The 20,900-nt window shown below is 42.4% G+C and overlaps 1 protein-coding gene across 1 annotated transcript; it reads left to right on the top strand.

The window, feature by feature from the left end:
- Window positions 1–2,494: 2,494 nt before the first annotated feature.
- ube2e1 (ubiquitin-conjugating enzyme E2E 1) lies at window positions 2,495–20,394 on the top strand. The gene is made up of 6 exons (XM_066674441.1): window positions 2,495–2,642; window positions 3,496–3,662; window positions 6,177–6,227; window positions 17,760–17,892; window positions 18,871–19,018; window positions 20,236–20,394. Exons 2-6 carry the CDS (start codon window positions 3,505–3,507, stop codon window positions 20,331–20,333), a joined length of 588 nt encoding a protein of 195 aa, XP_066530538.1. The 5' UTR covers window positions 2,495–2,642; window positions 3,496–3,504; the 3' UTR covers window positions 20,334–20,394.
- Window positions 20,395–20,900: the final 506 nt, after the last annotated feature.

Here is a 20,900-nt window from a genome sequence, read left to right as displayed (position 1 = left end):
ATTTCCCTGTAGCTTGCCATTCTCTATGTCGGATGTTTTATTTTACAGCTAATCTCCACAGAGATGGCATCTGGGGAATGAATAAATGAATGAATAAGTCATACTTAAAGGCTGTTTAAGTGGAAATTGGTCTCTGAATTTTCCACAGTAGTGTAAGACAGTGGCTTTACATTTATGTAATGTAGTGATCCAGGCGGCATGGCATTTTCAGCTGAACCATTCTGCCCAGCGTTTGTCATACATAATGCAAGCAGACATAGAGACAGACAGGAAGTGAATGTGTGTGTGTGTGTGTGTAACAGAGAGAGAGAGAGAGAGAGAGAGAGAGAGAGAGTGGAAAGCCCTTGAAACCCATCCTGTTACAAATGCAAACTACTTTGGTGGGGGAGGTGCAGGGTGCCTTTAGAACCAGTGGTCAAAATGTGGGTAAATGGGGCAATTCCTCGAGGCTACGTGTGGGTTGGTGTTGGGGGTGGGACCCCCATCTATTTTCCCCCAACACACTTGGAGCTTTAAGGGCCTACAGCCTGTGTTTTTCCACTCATGAAATATGTGTGGCTTTTTGTTCATCACTTCCCAACATCATAACAAAGTCATTACCTCTTTATGTGACAATTATTTTCCCATTGTTCTTATTATGTCTTAAAGATGGCTTAAAGCAACAATAGGTAGTAGTTTTACCTTAAAAATAAAGCTTCAGAATCACTGGAATGTTCCACTGAGCTGTAACAGGGAGAATAGAACCTCTGTTGTTGCTACTCTGGGCTCAGTTCTGCAGAAACTGCACTATGTAACTGTTGGAGGAGGGTTGGAAACCAACACCATAATTTCCCCTTCTTCCTTGACTTCAGAAAAGTGTTGTAAAATGTGTGTGTTTTGTTATCTTGCTAGTGTGTATGTGAAGTTTAGTATTAAAAACAGTTGTGGAGTTACAGCTCAGATACTTTAAAGGATGTTGTGGACATTCTCTGACAAAAAGAGGGTATCTAGGGGTTCACATTATAAACATGTGTCAACCTCTGAGTCAAAATGTAATGGTCCAGATATATATTAATTCATTCATTGTCTGTAACCCTTATCCGGTTCAGGGTCGTGGAGGGTCCGGAGCCTACACGGAATCACTGGGCACAAGGCAGGAACACACCCTGGAGGGGGTGCAAGTCCTTCATAGGGTGACACACACTCCCACACACACTCAGACACAGGGAGAACACACCACACTCCTCACAGACAGTCACCCGGAGGAAACCCTCGCAGACACAGGGAGAACACACCACACACCTCACAGACAGTCACCCGGAGGAAACCCTCGCAGACACAGGGAGAACACACCACACTCCTCACAGACAGTCACCTGGAGGAAACCCACGCAGACACAGGGAGAACACACCACACTCCTCACAGACAGTCACATGGAGGAAACCCACGCAGACACAGGGAGAACACACCACACTCCTCACAGACAGTCACCCGGAGCGGGGCTCGAACCCACAACCTCCAGGAACCTGGAGCTGTGTGCCAGCATGCCACCTGTCTAAGTAGAAGCAAAATTGGCATCATCACATCCGCCTGTCGATTTTTAATAATATATCTGCTTTCTTGTGTTGTGATACCATGTAGTGAAAGTGCGTTTACCCACAGCCTCTATCCCAGTAAACGACTTGAGCTGTATTAAGGGTTTCTGATAAATTAAAGATGCTACTCTAGAAAGGACTCCTCAATTTTATACACGCACCAAGTAAGCGCATTTAAACACACACACACAAATATATATATATATATATATATATATATATATATATATATATATATATATATATATATATATAATTTTAAAACTAAACTCTTTAATACAGGCACCTATTTGCTACAGAAATCAGTTAAATGAGTCGTTTTAAATGATATATATGCCGATTTAATCTTTTATCTGATCTAAATATCAAGCTGTAGTCGATTTTACTCCTATGCGAAATTGTTACTTACTGCTTACGTTTAGATCAGTTAACATAAATTCGTGTTATTGTCATCCCGTAAACAGTGTAAAGCTTTAAAACTCAACTACATATGATCTTTTAAGGTATGTATTAATGTTGATATGTCTGAGAGGCTCTTACGTGAAATTTAAATCAGTTTAATGAGTAGTTTTTAGACTTTAAAGCTCAAAAATCAATTTGACTTCATGTTTTAGTTTGCTCTAAATATCTTTCATGTGTAAATTTGTTAACTTAATGTATTTAAGCCTGAAAACGTTTACAGACTATCTTTTTATTGCTTGTATGTATTTGTGTTGAAGGGCTAATGGGCCTTAAGTGCCACAGAAATCAGTTTAATGCGTAGACTTTAGCTTTAAAAACGTGTCAAACCCATAAACTTGACTAGATTTAATCTTTTAGCTGGTCTAGGTGTCATTTTTAGTGTGAACAATCTGATAAAACCTCTCGTGTGCCATTAAAAATCACTTTACACGGTCCTTTCTGCCGATTTAACCCTGTGTTGTCATTCCCTCATTCGTCGTGAACGCGCTTTGGCTCCTGAGCACGAGCACGCGCACGAGCACGCGCACTTCCGCTGCGCGAGAGGCCAAAGCCACGCGCGTCCGCAGGCGAAGAGAAGGGGCTCGCGCACGCAGACACAAAGGAAAGGTAGCTGTTACCTCACTGTGCTGTTTCTGCCCGGGAACGGCGTCCCGAGCGTTGCTTTTCGCCGTCGAGCAGCTGAGGGGACACTGTTTAACGGCGTCAGGGAAAGAGAGACTGAGGGAGAGAGAGAGGGGTAGAGAACAGTAGGAGGAGGAGGAGGAGGGAGAAGAAGGGTTCTGCTCTGTTGTTGGGACTCGTTCAGATGAGTTTGGGGCACGAAAAACGCGACATACTGCGCTTTCTTGAATGTATATTCGACGCTTTTGACGCGGTTTGGGCGATTAATCGTCGTGGGAAGGGTGAAAGTTTGCCGAGAAAGCGAGAGGCTGTGTTCAAGTGTGTGTGTGTGTGTGTGCGCGCGCGCGCGCGCGCGGGCGAGTGTGTTTGTTTGTTTGTATATATGTATGTATGTATGTTTATGCTTCTTGTGCCTCTTGCACGACGCCGTTGCAACGTCATCCTATTTTATTCGATTAATGTCAATAACGATAAAAATGACCAATACTCGATTATTCCCCGGGGGCGCGGGGGGTGTCGACATGCAAACGAAGACGCGGACCTTCTCTGTTATCGAGGTCAGAGGAGCTTATCCCACCCACAGGCCAGTGAGATTATGAAATAGGCGAATAATCGCGCGATTAAAGGGAAGCTTCACGTCGATTATAGCCGTGCGCCATCCATTATCTGCTCTCTGCGTTGTGTTTGAGTGTTGTGCTGTGTTTTGGGGAGTTAAAAGGTCACCCTCGGCCTAATGAGGTCCTTCATGTTTGGGAGCTTCTCACCATATTGTTTTTTTTCCAATGTCTTGTATGTGTTGTATAAATATTAATCGACTCTTCTTGTCGTCTCTCTGGAGGTCGGGAGCATGTCGGATGAAGATTCTCGTGCCAGCTCTAGTTCATCTTCATCCTCCTCTTCCTCCTCCGCGCACCAGCAAGCGGAGAAAGACACGCCTAGCAAGAAGAGAGAGAGCAAAACCAACATGAGCAAGACCTCCAAACTCCTCTCCACCAGCGCCAAGAGGTGATCAATACATCCACATATTCCTGATCAATACCTCTACTATAGGGTATTGATCCTGGGGGATACTGAGATATTGGGGTGCTTCTGGAGCTATAGACTAACATAATTGCACCCCAATTATGGATGGAATTCCATTCCTAAGTGTCGTTAATGTTGATCAATATTTGTTTATTGATTCACATGGGGCAGTATGTGCGCCACTCTGGCTGTATTAAGACCTTCTGATTGATCAATAGATGTGTTGATCAGAGGGATAATGGGGTGTAGCTGAAGACCACCGCTCTATTCATCAATATATAGATTAATTGACAGATTAAGGCACTGTATTTATCAGTTTATTGAACAGGGGACATGGGTGGCTACCACAACTATAGCCTACAATGTACCCACTTATCCATTGAGTTTAATTTCAAGTTCCTGTGTGTGTAGCTCAATAGATGTTTGATTCATCCACATTTGACTTCTGTTGTAGTTGTATAATGAGTTTCTGATTGATCAGAAGATGTATTTATTGGTCCTGTGGGGATGTTAGGATATTGGGGTGATTCTGTAGCAATAGACTACATCGTACCCCACTTATAATCTGAATTTCAATCCCAAATGATGTACATAGAGAAGATTGAGAAAATGTGGCTACTACAGTCCCTATGTAGTTTCTGATCAATAGCTGCATCAGTTTATTGATGAGAGGATATGGGGTTGCTGCTGTAGCTACAAACTTCAGTGTGCTCAATTATACATCGAATTTCATTCCAAATTCCTATGTATGTAGCTTTTTATGTGTGTTTATAGATATAATTGATCCTGAGGGGATATTGGTATGTCGATTAGCCGCAGTTATATGTTGAGTTTTGTGCCCAAAAGCTGTGTATGTAGTTGTTTCTCCACTTGAGGAAGTTTTGATGCTATTGCCTCTTGAGTGGATCATTAGATCAGTAGATTTATTTGCTGGTCCTGAACGAATATCCAGTTGTTTACTGGGATATTGGTTACTGGAGCGATAGACCGCAGTGCACATATTTATTAATCCACAGGTGGAAATTTGGGCTCTCCTGGAGCTGTATTAGCTATTTCTAAGAGATGAGTAGATTAATTTATTGACCCTGGGGGGATATTTGGCTGCTACTGTAGCTGAAGATCACATACCTGGATGTCTTGATGCTAGAGAGAGAGAGAGCACATGCAACTGCTTATAGATGAGGTTTCAGCCCAAAATGCTGTGAAAGTACATATTTGGTAATTGCTCTGTGTAAGTAAATTTGAATGCTATTGTATTATAGCTTTATAAATAGGTTTTGATTGATTGATCGATAAATGGGATTGAGACTGAAGGGATATATATTTAAACTGTAATACACCAAACTTGCACCAAGGTTTCTTGTTTTAAAAAATAATGGAAGTTTCTCTGGGGCTGGAGGAGATATGTTTATGTGCAGAATATCAGGACTCCATTCTGTATCTCATAGATTTGCATGTTCATTTGTCACAAAGCTTATGTTTATTTATCTTTTAATATATAATGGACGATACCAGCTCAGTGTGGGTAGAATTCAGGTGCCGCTGTAGCTGGTGTATACACAGAATTAATGCAGGTAACTGTTTGGATATATCGGGTTTTTGAAACGCAAATAGAGCCTGAGGGGATATTTATGGTGCCGCTGTAGCTAACAATGTCAGGGCTTGTTATATACACAGAGTAATAGTCCCTGATCCTATATTCACAAACACTGTTTATCCATCAGTGACATTTTTAGATGTAACATGTTTTTTGGTTGATGAATAAATGTATTTATAGCTCCAGATGGGGATTTTTGCAGGGTTTTTGTTGCATCTGTTGAGGAAATTTAAATGCTACTGTAGCTGAACAGATTTTCTCACGGATTAACAGATGCATGCATTGATGATGATATTTGGGCGCTCTTGTAGCTGAGGACTGCTTTTATATCTATACATGAATATCTAATGCCCAATACTGAGTGACTGATGGAGTATTCTCAGTCCAGCTGTGACACTGAGGGGTTTAAATACTCCAGCAGCACTGCTGTGTCTGATCCACTCACACAAGTACAAAACACACCGTGACCACCACGTCAGTGTCACTGCAGTGCTAAGAATGATCCTGATTATACCTGCGCTGTGGGGTTCCTGAGCACTGACGAACAAGGTGAAAAGGGGCTATCAAAGTATGCAGAGCAACAGATGGACTACAGTCTGTAATTGTAGAACTACTAATTGAAGTGCTCCTGTGTGGTCAGTGGAGCTGAGAGAGTGGACAGTGTATCCTCAATGATTAGGAAATGCAAGCCTGCCTAATAATTCTGGTGTGAAATGGTTGATGGTGAATGGAACCAGACGTCTCCCCACATACAACACACAACTGCAGCTTGATTTTGGTACAATATGAATGAATATAAAATACTTTATTGTTGTTTTTAATATGATTTGAAGAGGATTCATTAGAGAGAATGATTAACTGTTGGTTTTAAACATTCATTTGCTTTATTTTTGTTTCAGAATTCAGAAGGAATTGGCTGATATTATGTTGGATCCTCCACCAAACTGCAGGTGAGTGAAGCCACGCTCTCCCCCTTTAATCCTCCGTCTCCTCTGGGGTGCACTTTGTTGTTTTGGCTTTGTTTGGTTTATGTGATTAAGATCAGCAGGGTCAGTTTTTCTCGCTTTTAGGACAGTGAAGTTCTGAGCTACAGTTGTATAAATGAGTCTGAATGTTGGTGGGTAAGAACAACAACCTTTTGACCTTATTTTAAATTGGTGTGTAATAACATAAAATCTTTATTAATTTAGGGCTGAAAGACTTGGGGAGAATTTAATATAATGACGTTTCTTCCTGTTTTTTTTTTTTTTGGCGATTTTGATCATTTCAAATAAAATAAGCTCCAGGACTGTCTTTATAAACAAGACCTATAAGATCAGCCATTAATTCTGAGCGAGAGACGGGTCATGAGACACGTGGTTGTGATCATGTCCACACAGCAGTGTGTGGCCTAAAATCCAGTCTCTGATTTGGTGCTTTTCCACCAACGTGGAACGGGCTCAGTTTGTTTCAGTTTGTGAATCTAATTTGAAACCATTCAACGCATTTCCACCAACAAAAATAGGCTCCGGATCCTGAAAAGTTTTATTCGGGAACCAAAGAATAGTAGGTTTTTCAGCCTGAACCGTGTGGACGTCTGTGGGCGTGGCTAGTTACAGGAGCAGGAAGCGTTGGTGACACCCAGGAGGCGTGCACAGTGTAGTAGTCTACATCTTATCGCCAAAAGCTGGTCTATGTTTGCTTTTTGGAGAGAAACAAACGTTGGTAACAACAGCACAAACGCTCATAGGTCGTCTACACGCTCCGCCATCTTCTCACTTCTGTTGATTGCCGCTGTGCAGCGCCCCCTGTTGATATTCTGTGACGTTTTCTTGGAAATGTATTTCTTCTCATATTTGGTTCCATTGTTTGTTGACATAGGTTTTCCCTAAAATGACAGAAACCCCAAACAAGTCCAGGTTTGGTTGCAGGAGTGCGTGCAGGGAGTTTTTATCATTGAGCTGATTGTGTCAGTGATGTTTCTAGTGTGTTCTTTATTTTGGATTTAGTCCAGTGGAGTTTGTGAATGCTGAATAAAAAAAATATGTATTTGTAATTGTTGTGGACCTTTGTCTTGTCCAAACTCAGGAATATTATATATTTAGCTATACAAGGCTCACGTGTCAGACGCCCTTGATTGTGTAAAAATATGAAAGATATCATTGCAACCTAAATCAAATGTACCCTGTTAAATATGTATGTGAGCTATTACTACACAAGGTTTCACCAGTTTGGACCAATCAGAATAAGCTGTGGCATTTTTAGTTATCATACTAAACATAAATATTGACTTTGTGAAGCTGAGGTAGACGACAAACATTTGTTTTGACCATTTTACGCATGCTTGACTTTTTCATGAGCACCTGGACCATCTGCTGCAGATCTGTTTCTGTCTTTTGCTCCAAAAATACAATCGTTGAGTTGAGGCCTTGAAGCAGTTTCTGGGTTCATTTAAATTTAATCTGTTTTTTCAATATTAGTTTCTATCTGCGGTCATACGCAAAGGTTAGAAAACCTCTGGTCAAATTTAATGCCCTGAGTGGGTAGCACAGCCCCTTCTTCCCAATCCCCCTGCTCCTGGTAGTAGATGGCATGAGGGTCTTTCAGCTGATATGACAGATCTGGGTGGTGTGTTTACACCAGTAGCAGTGTCAATGATCTAGAGGGATCAAAACGGTCCCTGTTTTAAAGACCACGAGCATGTTTTCCTCTCTCTCTGTGTGTATAGTGATTTTAGCAGGAGGAGCAAATGTCTCACACTCTCAAATCACTTCCTGTGTATATGTCCCCCCCTGAATTAACAATGAGTTCAAAGTGTGGTTCAGATGTGTGGTTTGGAGCCTGTTTAGAGGCTGCCATCTTTAAGAGAGAGCTGTGTTATACAGCCACGTCTCAAAAAGCTTCCTGAGTTCTGTGGCTCTTCAGAGTCCACTCTCTTGAGACGGGACCAGCGTGGGGACAGAAGCCCCTCTCTTACCCTGGGGGTTTGGTGGTAATTATACAGGAAGGGGCTCAGTTTCTCAGTAACGTGTCTGCCCCTGTTCTCACACACGATCCACGATGTTTACTGTACTCAGAGTAATTGGGTTTGGTTTATATCTCGTCCGCTGGGTTGTTGTGTAGATGAATGGGGGAAATTTGGGGGCCACATTTCCTGGGTGTATTACTAGGTGTTGTGTGGGTAATTTCTTGGGGGTTCACTGTGTCCCATGTGGGTTGTTTTCCAGGTACGGTACCGGGTCTGTGTGGGATTTCCCAGGTATTGTACCTGGTTTCATTTGGAATATTTTCTGTTTATGGTACTGAGCCTCATGCAAGGAATTTCCCAGGTGTTTTACCACGTGTACCCATTTTCTGGGTGTGGTCCTGGGTCTAGTTTGGGTCAATAAACGGGTATCCAGTCGGGATTTGTGGGGGAAGTTCCCCGGATAGCCTACCGTGTGAATTGTTGTTCCTTTTTCTTCATTCCCCTCTTCAAAAATTCACTTAGGATTCAAACAAAATGTGTGGTCATTGGACAAGACATTTCTTCAGTATTTGTACATTTATGAACTTTTTTTATTTAATTTTTTTCAAGTTAAGTTTAGTTCATTTATCAAAGATTTACAGATTGTTCCGCATGAATGGTTTCTAGAGGGGCGCTAATTAGTGCAGCAGTTAGTTTGGTAAGCAAGTGAGAGGGTGAGGGACAGAGTGTATTTGAGTGAAGGTGTTTCAGTAATAAATTCTGAATGACTCCAGATCAGGTTTCAGGTGTTTTATAGAAGGGCTCCTGCGGGGGGGTTGTGTGTCTGTCCCACTACCTGAGAGTCACTGGCACATCACATTAGCTTTTACACTCAAACTGGCAGTAAAACCAAAATTCATCATAGTGAAGGAGAGCTTTAATCCCAGAGCCTGTTCTCTGCAGAAACTGTGAAAAACGTCCCCACGGCAGATATAGTTGTGTAGTCGCAGGCGTCACAAAGGGACAAAAAGGAAGAGTTATCGGGTGTAATATTGGCTAAAAGTTCAAAATGGGTCTCATCCGGAGGAATAGATCGTGATGTGTCTTGTTTGGAACATTTTCCATGTATAATTTTAAACTTCCCAGGAAATTTAGCCAACATTACACCCGATAACTCTGCCTTTTTGTGCTAGTGCACATGCACGGATCAGTACCGAGACCAGTGTGGGTCATTTTCTGTGGACAGTACTGGGGCTTGTGTGGCTAATTTCCCTGGTATTGTACCAAGCCTCACACAGTTAATCTCCAGGTCCTGCAGTAGACCATTGCTGAGGGAATATCTCGAGTATCAGACTGGGTATTGTGCGGTGATACTGGGTGTCGTGCACGGGAATTTCTCCTGTATACTGGTCTCATGAAGGGGAGTTTCTCCAGGTTAAAGTGTGAATGATGAGAAACCTGAACGTTACCCGGTAAAGGTAACACTGGTAGAGTGCCCTGTGATTGAATGATGCAGTGTTATCTGATGCATTGTCTGGAGACTATTACCCTCTGAATAGAGAGTGATATTTGCATCCAAAATGAAGACAGCGGATTAGAAGAGGGCCCTCCCATCATTGTGTGTGTGTCTTTGTAGTTGTGTGAGTGAGAGCTGGGTCGTCTGAGTTGAGATAAGCACCGTCTCTGTGCTGATGATTAAACACTCCTCTCTGCTTGTGTCTAGACCTCGAGGTGGGAGCTGATTACACGTTAAACTGCAGTCTCTCATGTGTCTTGTTTGTGCCTGTGTGGCGTCATCTCCAGAGGTGTGTGTGTGTGATATGCATAGCTGTATACAGTTTAAATACCCTTAGTTGTGGTGTGTGTGTGTGTGGGGGGTGGTTTTGCTTAGAAAAGAACCAGAATGTATGATTTCAGCTGCTTTTTAAAGGAACACTAGGTAAGATTTAATATTTTTGCTCCTGGGCTCCCCCTAGAGTTGCAGTGCACAATTCCCCAAAGAAAATCATTAGAATCAGAATCACCTAATTGGCCACTGTGCTGCACACAGAGGAATTTGTTTTCCGCGTTTAACCCAATCCGTGTAGTGAAATACGTGCGCACACACACACACCCATGAACACTAGGGGGCAGTAAGCACACATGCCCAGAGCGGTGGTTTCCCAGGAAACAGTTGGGGGTTATATTCCTTGCTCAAGGGCACTTTAGTCATAATCTGACGGCTCTGGGGATCGAACCAGCAACCTTTCGGTTACACACTCAGTTCACTCACCACCAGGACAGCAGTAGTTTCTCTTAGAAAACAGTGAGCTCAGAAGGAAAGACAAAGGAGATGCCTGCTCCTATTTGTCTCCTGAAATAAGTGTTTCCTCTACATATATATTGCAGAGGGCTTTTAATTTGAAGCGACTGGTACAAGGAGAGGAGAGTAAGTTAGATTTAAAATGTTGATGTTAACTTAGACAGGTTTTACAGTTGTAAAGAACATTCACAAACACTGGCTGTCTGCCCTGCATCCAAAGATCACACCGACACTGCACAACTTCGGTTCTTCTTTGCCGCAGCACCCGCAGATTTCTTACAGTGCCACATTCATTGAAAGTAGTATTTTAAAAACAAACGTTAAGACCAAATTCCCTCAGCTAACCTTATTGTCTTCGCCCTGTACGACTCTCTCTGCTCCAAAACAGACAGCGGAGGCTCTGAGTCAGTGCAGAAGCATACGTTGGCCACTAGAGAGCGAGGCCGATTGTGCTCTCTAGGACTCCCAGACTTGGACAGCAGAGGCTTTTTGCTACAGCTTGGATTGATGCTGTCAGTGTCTTTTAACAGTGGCGCATCTGTAGTCAAGTTCATGGTAATGGGATCATCAGTTTGAGGCTTGTGGTATTGAATCAGCAAGCATTGGGAAGCTGCGGAGGTGTGTGTGTGTTTTTTTTTTTTTCTTCCCCCTTGCACAGAGTTCAAGTTTCACCTCACACTCTTTGATGGTGACCTGTGCAGAGAGCTGTTTTTATCTGAGTCGTTCACACCATCTTCCCTTGGAAAAAAAAGGCCTTGAAAGAAAAGCTGTCTTTTTAATTGTCTGCTTTTAATTGTCTTCATCTTTAGCACATTTTGAGAAACCCATTTAAACCCTCCCTCCACATAAACCCCTTTTTCACTGAGATGACTGAACTGCATTATGTGGTGATTTACAGGTCTCTGGCCAATCAGCGCTCTGCAGGGTTTACACCTCACATTCAGTACCTACTTGGCACGTTTGGAACCATAAGTGAGCAGGGACTAAACGAACCCAGTTCCAGGACCAGATTTGGCCAGTGTAAAATCAAAATGTCCAAGTCAGGTCGTCTAGGTTGCATGCAGTTGAAAAGCACCAAATATCTCTCAGTTGAGCTGAGAACACATAGGGATCCTCCAGGAGGAGCTAGAGGACGCTGTGGGGGCTGAGATTCTTAATTCGTCCTTTGTCTCTGTGACTCTGAAAAGGATTAAGTGGAAAAAGACGAAAGATGAGATGTGTTTGAGGAGAAACAAATCTGTTATGAGAACTGGGTTCTTGAAGTTATCAATCAGTTAAATCAATGGCCTGTTGCAGCTCTTCTCTGAATCAAACTGTTGTAGAGATTGGTTTATTTATTTTTATTGTTCTGGAAATGATTTTAATTCACATCAGCGTTTAACTAAACCTGCTTGTGCCAGAAGAGGAATTCCACAGCAGACACACCCCCACCTTGAAAGAATTATTGGACTTTAGAAACGTAGTCTTGCGTACCTTTATACTCCTACTCCTTTTAAAGGGCACGTTCCCCCTTGTCTTCACAGTGAAACACAGTTCTGTTTCTTAATGGAATGTCTGTGACCTGCTTTGGTTAAAACCCCCAGCAGTGTTCTCCCCCTGTGTAAACAGCCCTGTTCAGAACGCCTGCTTTCAGCACCTGTTCCTTTAAATGATGATGAGCCTCTCGATGTTCACCCTGACTCCGAGCGCACAGCAGTGAGGAGCGAGCAACAGAAGCTGTGGTTCTTAGCTGTTTTCGCTCGGTTCTCTTTCTTCTAATCTTTTTTTTTTTTTTTTTTTTTTTTTTTTTTTACTCAGTGCTCTCATTTCTCCACGCTCATTGTGTCTGTTTTGCTGCGTTTAACCTGGTCTTTGTGCTCTCACATAAACGCGGGTCCTGCACTGTGATTGGACAGACTTAGACGAGGGGGCGGTGCAATTCTAAAGTCTCTGCACTTGATGTCAGAAGCGGAGCAGCATCAGAACGACTCGTTTTATCCCGTGTTTTCTGGCTTGGGCTGTGCACAGAAAACTGACTGGGTGCTCTTGTTTCACAGTGTGTGGGTTGGTGGACACCAGATTCGCACTTTAATGTGAACACGCTCTGAAGAAGGGAGTTTAACATAACCTGCTCACTTTAAATTAGGTTTTTGCTTCTTTCCTTTCGGGTATTTTATTTTATCCTCTCATTCTTACAAATCCATACTCTAGATTTTCTTTTCTGTTTTCCTCTCTGTCACATTTGCCTCTCATTATTACACTATACCCTCTCCAATTTGCCCTTTTTCCATCTCTCCTCCGTCCCTCTTTTGCTCCTCTGTGGATTTTGGCCTGTGGGTGTCACTCAGTCACACTTTTCAGGATTCCACACATTCCTGCGCCCGGGGCTGAGTAACGAGAGCGAGCCTGAAATTAAAAACGCAGCACCGGGCTATAATTGCCTCACGTCCTGCGAATGGAGCCTAGTGCTGTTTGTCAGACACTCCTGTTGTTACTCATCCTTTTCATGGTCCAGTGATTTGATGGAAAGGTTTTGAAAATCCTGTCACACTGACCCTGCGTGAAATGTATAGTGTAGAAGAAATGTTTTCTTTGGCTTCTCTTCGGGTGTAAAACAGGTTTGCTTAAACAGGTTTGCTTCAGCCGCGTTGGTGCTCTTTGATCATTTTCTGCCACTGTGTGCTGTAGGAATAAGCCATGTGGTGTAAATGGCCGAGACATGCCTCACCTACAGTGTTTCATCATTGAAATTTGCATACTATCAGTTTAACCAGTCAGATATTCCCATTCTGTCCTCATCTTTCATTTCTCGCCCGTATCCAGGATTCCAAATCAAAGCTAGAGCTGGGTGATATGATCGTCAATCAGTATCATGATTTATTGAACCTTTTTACCTCGTTTACAATTCATTTTATTAAAAGTATTATTTTCATAGTTCATGGATGGGGCTTGTAATGTAAATGTGTCCTGTTGTATGTTCACATTAAAACTACAGCTTTAAAATCATTGTGATACTAACTGTGAAACCAGTAATAGTAAGAATAGACTTTCTGTCATTTCTACTCTGGGCACTGCACTACAGAAACTGCATTGTGTAACTTGGAGGGCAGGAAACCACCACTCTCCCTCCCTGTTGATTTCAGGACAGTGCTGTTAAAGGTTAAAAGGAATAACACTTGCGGAGAGCCCAAATCTTATCAAAATCTTAGACTGTTGCTTTTAAATATCCTATAATCCAATAAATAAAATAAAAGCACCATGTTTAAACAAGATGACATGCATTCTTTCTTACGTTTATTGCTCTTTAAAAGAGTGTAATTACATTATTATGCTTTTGTTATAATATCCATTGCAATGCACTATTGTATTGTCTGCTCTTACATGTGTTATCAGCTAGGCCCTAATTGGAGGCGCCCAGAGATTCCCAGCCCTACCTCGGTCTAATAAAACGCGTATGGTTTGTGTATGGAGCTCTAGAGCCTCTGGAGGCTGTTTTCTAAAAGCCCCTCTGGCGCCGTGACCTTTTGATTGTCACACTGCGGCGAGCTAATGTTTATGGATGCTGTCAGATGCGTGACGCTGGAAGGACAAACTCCAGGCGACACTGAGCCGTGAGCTCAGGCTCGAATTATCCATATTAAAGTGGATCTTTAAAGTGGATTTCCTCCTTTCGACAAGACTGCCCACATTCCTCTGTTGCTGCTCTGAAGACTCTCCAGAGCAGGCCTCGGCGTTACATGTGAGATGTGGGGAGGCGTTTTGCTCGGTGCAGGAAAACAGAGGGGGGGTGGGTGGGTTGCTTTCATGGTCCCGTCTCTTGAAATTCACCAGGATTACATCAGAATTTCTGATGTAATCAGTGGAGAGGCTGCACGTCTGTGCGTTAAATCTGTTTTGAGCTGAAGTCGTCTGTGGTTTAGGTAATTGACGCCCACCTGGTTAACTCCCGTTAAAATGAAAATTCTCGCACACAAACGCTGAACGGTCCTTAATGTGTTTTATTTTGGGTTTTGTTTTAAACGTTAGAAGCTTTTAAAGCTGGAAGGGGGGGGGGGGGGGTGCGTTTTATTTTTAGAAACATATAGTGTGAACATTTCCTGATGAATGGACCAATAGAAGTGCAACAGAAGTGGAATAAAACCTTTTGGAGAAGCGTGTTTTTTATTGGACAGCGATGTTGTCTGTTGTGCTGTATCTTGTTTCCTTTTGCTCTGTGTCTCTTTTCTTCACTCTGTCTTTTTGTTTGTAGTTTCTCTCTCTATTCTGTCTCTCTTATTCCTGCTTTCTTTGTCTCTCACCTTCTCATTTCGTCTCTCTGTCTCCTGCCTCTGTCAAACACCAAACTCAGGAGAATCTCTTGAGAAACTGTGGAGTATGGGGTCCGGAGATGTCCCGGAGCGGTCGTGCACAGCAGGAGATTTTCTGCGTGAGACGCGCACTCGCGGTAGGGAATGAAACGTGTGGTTTAGGTGTTGGTGCGGAGTTTGTGTGGGAGAAGCTCCGGAACATTTCTCACTCTGTTCTTACATGTGCTTACTCAGCTTCTGCCATAGTCTTTACCGGGGTGTGTGGAGGGTAAGGTCTGGGTAAAGTCCGGGAGGAATTTTGTGGGTGGTCGCATTCACACAAACACTTCCTCCGGGTAAACTCCGGGACATTTCTGGATTACCGTGCATGTGTGAACTCCCCTAGCTGTAGTGCAGCATGTTCATGTGCTTTGAGGAGTGGCTTTTAAATTTGCTGCTTAGAGGGGAGATCCAGTTGGATGTTTTCAAAACCTGCTTAATCTCACTGCTTTCTGTAAAATAATCTATTTCAGCTTTAATTGATTTTTTAAAATTAGAAATCTCTCTTGTGTGAAATCAGAGGTGTGTAGTTCAGATTTTTCCAAAAGTCACAACTTCCTTGCTCTTTCAAAACATGTAAACCTAGCTTAAAGGTACAGTGTGTAAATATTTCTGCAGCCTGGAAAGAAGAGTGGGGGAGGGGCGCTCTTGTAATCCTTTAAAATTGCGTCTCTGACTCTTATTTTATACATATACATTTGTTCTGAAGTGGTTACATATTGTGAAGGAATAAAATACCAGTATCGTGACTAATCAGTTATGCAAATGTCCGTCTAAAATGATTACAGCCCTATATTCACTTTGATGTCTGTGAACAAAAGGAAGTGAGGACAATAGGCTGAATGGAGACTTATATAAGAATTAAGGTGATAATGTTCTGGGGAAGAAAAGGCGACGTGACTCTGGAATTTGTAAACACTGAGTTGTGAGATTGTTCCGAATGCAGTTTTAAGATGTTATCATGTTGTCCCTCAGCGTTTCAGGTTTTTCTTCCTCACGGGAGGAACTGGCACTGAAATCTGATATTTTAATTAAAGGGTATTATTCGTTTTTATCGGAAGTGTCTTCTGATTTTTTTCAACACTGTGTTTGTTAATAACAGTAAAACACTCCTGATGTTCTTGGTGAATAATCGAGTCAGTGTTAAGAAGAAAACAAACCTGATTAAACCATCACACGTCACATAAAGCCTTTCAGAGATGGTATAATATTCGGAGTGGAAGAGAGATGGAGAGAGAGGTGTTAGGGAAGATATGGAGAGAAAAGAGAAAGACATGGAAAAAGGAGATGCAAGGGGAGAGAGGGAGAGAAACACCAGGGAAGAGGTCAGCAAGGGAGAAAATAGCAAAATGAGTGAGAATAGGGAGTAAAGGTTACAGAAGGGAGGAGGGGGAGAGAGTGGGGGGGACGAGTGTTTTATTTAACCAAATGACAGTGGTGACAGTGTGAGGGTCAAACTCTGTAGCTCCATTGTGCTCTCATCTTTGCTCAGCTATAGAGGGCAGTGGTGTGTGTGTGTGTGTGTGTGTGTGTGTCCTAAAGGCCATCTTGGTCACAAGAACAAACCTCAGACTAAATTTGCAGCCTGACTGTGGTGATATGTTGTTTGCGCTGGTCGTGATGAGGCTGTTTGTATTTATAGTGAAGTGTGTGAGATGGGAGTGAAAGCTCTCTGTTGTTTCAGAGCCTGTATTTAGCTCCAGACCTTTAACTCCTTTCATTTGTCTCGGCGTGGAGCTGAGGGTCCGCTGCTTGGTGTGTGTTATGTCAACGATAACACACTGTAAATAATAAAACACTGTGAAGCCTGACGTGGTTACAGCACCTCAGGAGGTTCAGAAATGGGTGAAAGTAAAAGAATAACGTGCAGATAAGCAGTGGTTAATGTGAAGGGTGACATTCAGGATCGTGATTAAAAAACACTTGATATAAAATTCAGAAAATGCCTCCCCCATCCCTCCATGTGCTGCTTTTTAGTCGATTTGCTCTGGAAACTGCTCTAATGTGTTTATGAAGCCCCAGTGTCTGTAAATGGGTAAAAAAAATCAAAGTGTCTGGGTCCGGTTTTTAGACAACGGAGAGACTCCAAACGCTGAAAAGCACCAACCGAGAAGAGGATGTTGCTCTATTCCTGCTCCATTTTGTCACCATCTTGTGGTGTTGTTTGAAGTTAATATTGAGATTTGATGTTTACAGACTCTTAATTGCTCTCAATCCTTTTAGAGGTCAAAAAACTTGTTTACTCACTGGTTCATATTCATCAGGCTGTCCTTTCTTCAGCAGAGGGTGCTATATCACTCCAGCTGCTTTGTAAGAGAGATGCAGTGTTTGTGATGCATGCATATGTTCAGTGTTTCAGACAAACTGAAAAATCACATCATGTGTGAAATACTCATGTAACTTACTAATAAAGCTCCCACCTCTGAATAGAGACAAAATGCCAGATTTTGGATGCTAATATGCACCTGTCTCTCTCTTCAGTGAATATAATAAAGCTTTGTGTTTTTCTCGTTATGTTTTCAGCAATTTCTCATCCCGAATCGTTCCCTGTGTTTTACTGCAGTTACTAGTGAAGAATGATCCGTGGGGGGACCATGGTTGTGCTCTACTGATAACACTCAGGAAAATTGCTCTTTCTCTTTTTTTTTTTTTTTTTTTTTTTTTTTTGAGCTGATGGTGTTGGATGTAATGGCTACAAACAGAGATAGCAAACCTCCGGCAATTGTGCAACTATTGATTTGTGACCTTTGGCAGTCGGAACACAACCTCTTTAAAAAGAATTATAGGACAAGGAACATTTAAAATTTTGTTTTTATTGATGTTTCAGCCATTTTTGATCATTTTAAACACAGTGAAGGACATTTTAAAAACATATGACTCAATAGTTTTGAATAATTAAATATTAACCTCCTGTCTGTGTATTTCCCAGCGCTGGTCCTAAAGGAGACAACATCTACGAGTGGAGGTCCACCATCCTGGGTCCCCCCGGCTCCGTGTACGAGGGTGGAGTCTTCTTCCTGGACATCGCCTTCACCCCTGACTACCCCTTCAAACCCCCCAAGGTCCGCAGTTCTCTTTTTAAATTTGTTTGTTTTGGGGGTAGCTTGGGTTAGTGACTCAATCTGTAATTTTGGAGGGGGGGGGGGGGGGGGGGGGGCGCTATATTTGAAAACATGACGGGAAACCCTTCCTTCATCACATCGTTCCCTCTGGAGGAGCATGGTTGGATAGGTGCTAAATATGTTGCTACAGGATACAACAGATTTTGAAATGACACACTCAGAGACCTTGAACTAATTTTATAATTTTCAAATATGTACAGATCGAAAGAAAAAATATTTTTAGATCTTTGTGAGAGAAACCGAGATAAGAGGCACGTTTCAGTCTAAAAGTCAGACACACACACACAATTTGAAACTTCATTTACTGGTAAAACCCTGGCTGGTGAAGTGTTTGACGCAGACGGTGTTTACTGCCGTCAGAGATTCATCAAGATTCTTTGCCATTCACACTCCAAAAACAATGTAGTCATACACACCTCTGTCCATCTCTGAATGCGGTTTGAGTGATCGGATACCCTGTTCACACCTGGACTTTGTGCTGGCCATTTGTGATTGGATCACCCAGGGCCAGGTGTGAATGGGGCCTGAGATTCTGCTCTAAATGTTTCTAAAAGAAAATAATTTTTGAAAGGGACAAGTGGTTTGTTTCCACCACATGGGTCCGGCTCGACACCCAGTCTTTATCTGGCATAAAATATCAGCAATTATCTGTTTGAAATATTGGCAAAATCAGAGCAACTCTCCGCTGCCGATAGTCTTTTAAAAAGAAAGCAACCCTGGTCAGAATGACCGCTTTCAGTGCCTGTTCCTTTAAAGGATAAGATCAATATCTTTCTGTTAAGTAAAAAGGTTATAGTTGAAGAGAACACCACGTTAAGTGTACTGGAGAAGTATAAATAAGCTTTAAAATGCTATTTGAACACTGCATTAAGACTTTTAATGGTAGCCTCTCGCTTAAAGCCCTGCTTGTTGTTCCAGGTGACGTTTCGTACGAGAATCTACCACTGCAACATCAACAGTCAGGGAGTGATCTGTCTGGACATCCTGAAGGACAACTGGAGCCCTGCCCTCACCATCTCCAAAGTGCTGCTGTCCATCTGCTCCCTCCTCACAGACTGTAACCCGGGTAAGATCCTCCTCCGAGACCCTCACGGGGATAAACTGCTCCAGATCGAGTTGAGGTGGTGTTTTTGGTGCAGAACTGGTCCAAATTTCAGAGAAAACGCCTTCTGTACCTGTGTTGCATCTCTGAAGTCTGTTGTCTGCTCTTGAAGGGGAATGGAAACTGAAACCAGTGGTTACTTAATGACTGTCCTGCTCCGTTATTAGAGCTGAAGTCACAGTGAAAACCACACGCTGGTCTTTCACAACTGCCTTTGCCACAAGCGTTTGGTCATGGGCTGGAGCTGCAGTGTTGCTGTATGCTGAAGCTCAGTCTCAGACCCAGATTATATCAGAGGAGGCCGTCCAGGCTCCTTTGGCAGTTACAGGTGTGGGCATGCATTCAGCTTTTTGATGCTCATGTATGATGCTGCAGACATTTCTTAATAGTACAATTATAAAAAGCACGAGTCTGATCTAATAAAGTCAGGGGGCTTCGAAATATAGTGATATTGCAGTGCTGAAATATCAGTGTGCTTTGTGTAGATGTGAACATCTTGAAGAGGCTGTATAACGTTTATTATGCATAGTGCAATGACGTAGTTTAAAGGTGCACTAGGCAATTTCACCAGCAAGTCTGTTATTGTAGTTCACCTAGGTCACACATCCCAAATCTTGACCAGTGCGGTGTCCTCCATTGGCCAAACAGGAGAACTGCAATGACACTGCATTTTACCCAACAGGTTTTCTCAGAAACAAACTGCACTTAGAATTTAAATTAGATATTTTATCTTGTTTATTGTATTTTGCAGTTTTTTTTCTTGACTAATAAAAGAAAATAAAAATCTCATACTTCACCTTTTAAACACAACATACATGATTCGACAGATATCCTGGATCCGTAGGGACCTGGGAAGCCTTCTGTCGTCTCCTCTGTCAGCAGCAGAGTTGTCTGTGTGTGTTGGGTGATGTTGTGGAAAATCAGATTTGTGCAGAAAAAAAAACGTTTAAACATCAAACAAAGACCAGAATGAGAGAAAAATGGGGGTTGGCGTATGAACGCAGCTTTAAAGAAATCAAGCTCAGACCCAGAAGCCTGTATAAGAGTAAAAAACAAACCAAAGATGGACAGAATAACCACTGTGTCCTGTACTGCTTCTATACAGTATTTCATTCTCTCCACAAAGTGTCTTTTCCCTGTTTTTAATCTGAAAACCCTGTGCTTTGTGCTCTGTTTTGTAGCGGACCCTCTGGTGGGAAGCATCGCCACTCAATACACAACCAACAGACCGGAGCACGACAGAATAGCCAAACAGTGGACCAAGCGCTACGCCACATAATCGCCTCCAGAGAGAGAGGGACGAGCTGCTGGTGGAGCGAGTGGGGTGGGGGGGTCCTGTAAAGGGAGTTGGGGGGTGTTTGGGTGGGCTTTATGGGGACGGTGTAAAGTCGTGTGCAAACGTTGGGATGTTTTCGATCAAATTTGCTTATGTTTTTGTTGATGAACACCGGAGGGGGGGTGGGGGAGGATACATTTTTCACAGTGGATATATATATATTTTTTTTTTTCTGCTAAATTTATGTTATTAATTTTATTAAGAAAAATACCACCGTATGAGTTGTCCTCGAACAAAAACACAATTCTCTTCTAATTGAAATGATGCTGGAAATAAAATGTTGAGGGGAAACAGAAAATGACACAAAGTCATGCCAGGGATTTAGTTTTTTTTTTTTCACAATAAATAAAACAAAGTTAGCAGAAAAACCTCTTGGAAAAACAAAGAATTACTGCTGAACAAATTTAGGCCCAAAAAAGGAATGCTTTTAATGCTTCATCTTTTTAGAAATTTTGCGCTAAATATGAGAAGGAAAAAAATCAATATCTCAGAGGGAGGAAAAAATAAAAA

The sequence above is a fragment of the Hoplias malabaricus genome, chromosome 6, assembly GCF_029633855.1.
Source record: "Hoplias malabaricus isolate fHopMal1 chromosome 6, fHopMal1.hap1, whole genome shotgun sequence".
Lineage (NCBI taxonomy): Eukaryota > Metazoa > Chordata > Actinopteri > Characiformes > Erythrinidae > Hoplias > Hoplias malabaricus.
Note: the sequence above shows the minus strand (reverse complement) of the source record. Positions and strands in the feature narration are given on the sequence as shown.

Excerpts from the sequence above, each read along its gene's own strand:
- ube2e1 (XM_066674441.1), top strand. The coding sequence starts at position 3,505 with ATGTCGGATGAAGATTCTCGTGCCAGCTCTAGTTCATCTTCATCCTCC. Across the intron at positions 3,663-6,176 it reads CTCTCCACCAGCGCCAAGAG|AATTCAGAAGGAATTGGCTG; the intron begins GTGATCAATACA and ends TTTTTGTTTCAG. Across the intron at positions 17,893-18,870 it reads ACCCCTTCAAACCCCCCAAG|GTGACGTTTCGTACGAGAAT; the intron begins GTCCGCAGTTCT and ends TTGTTGTTCCAG.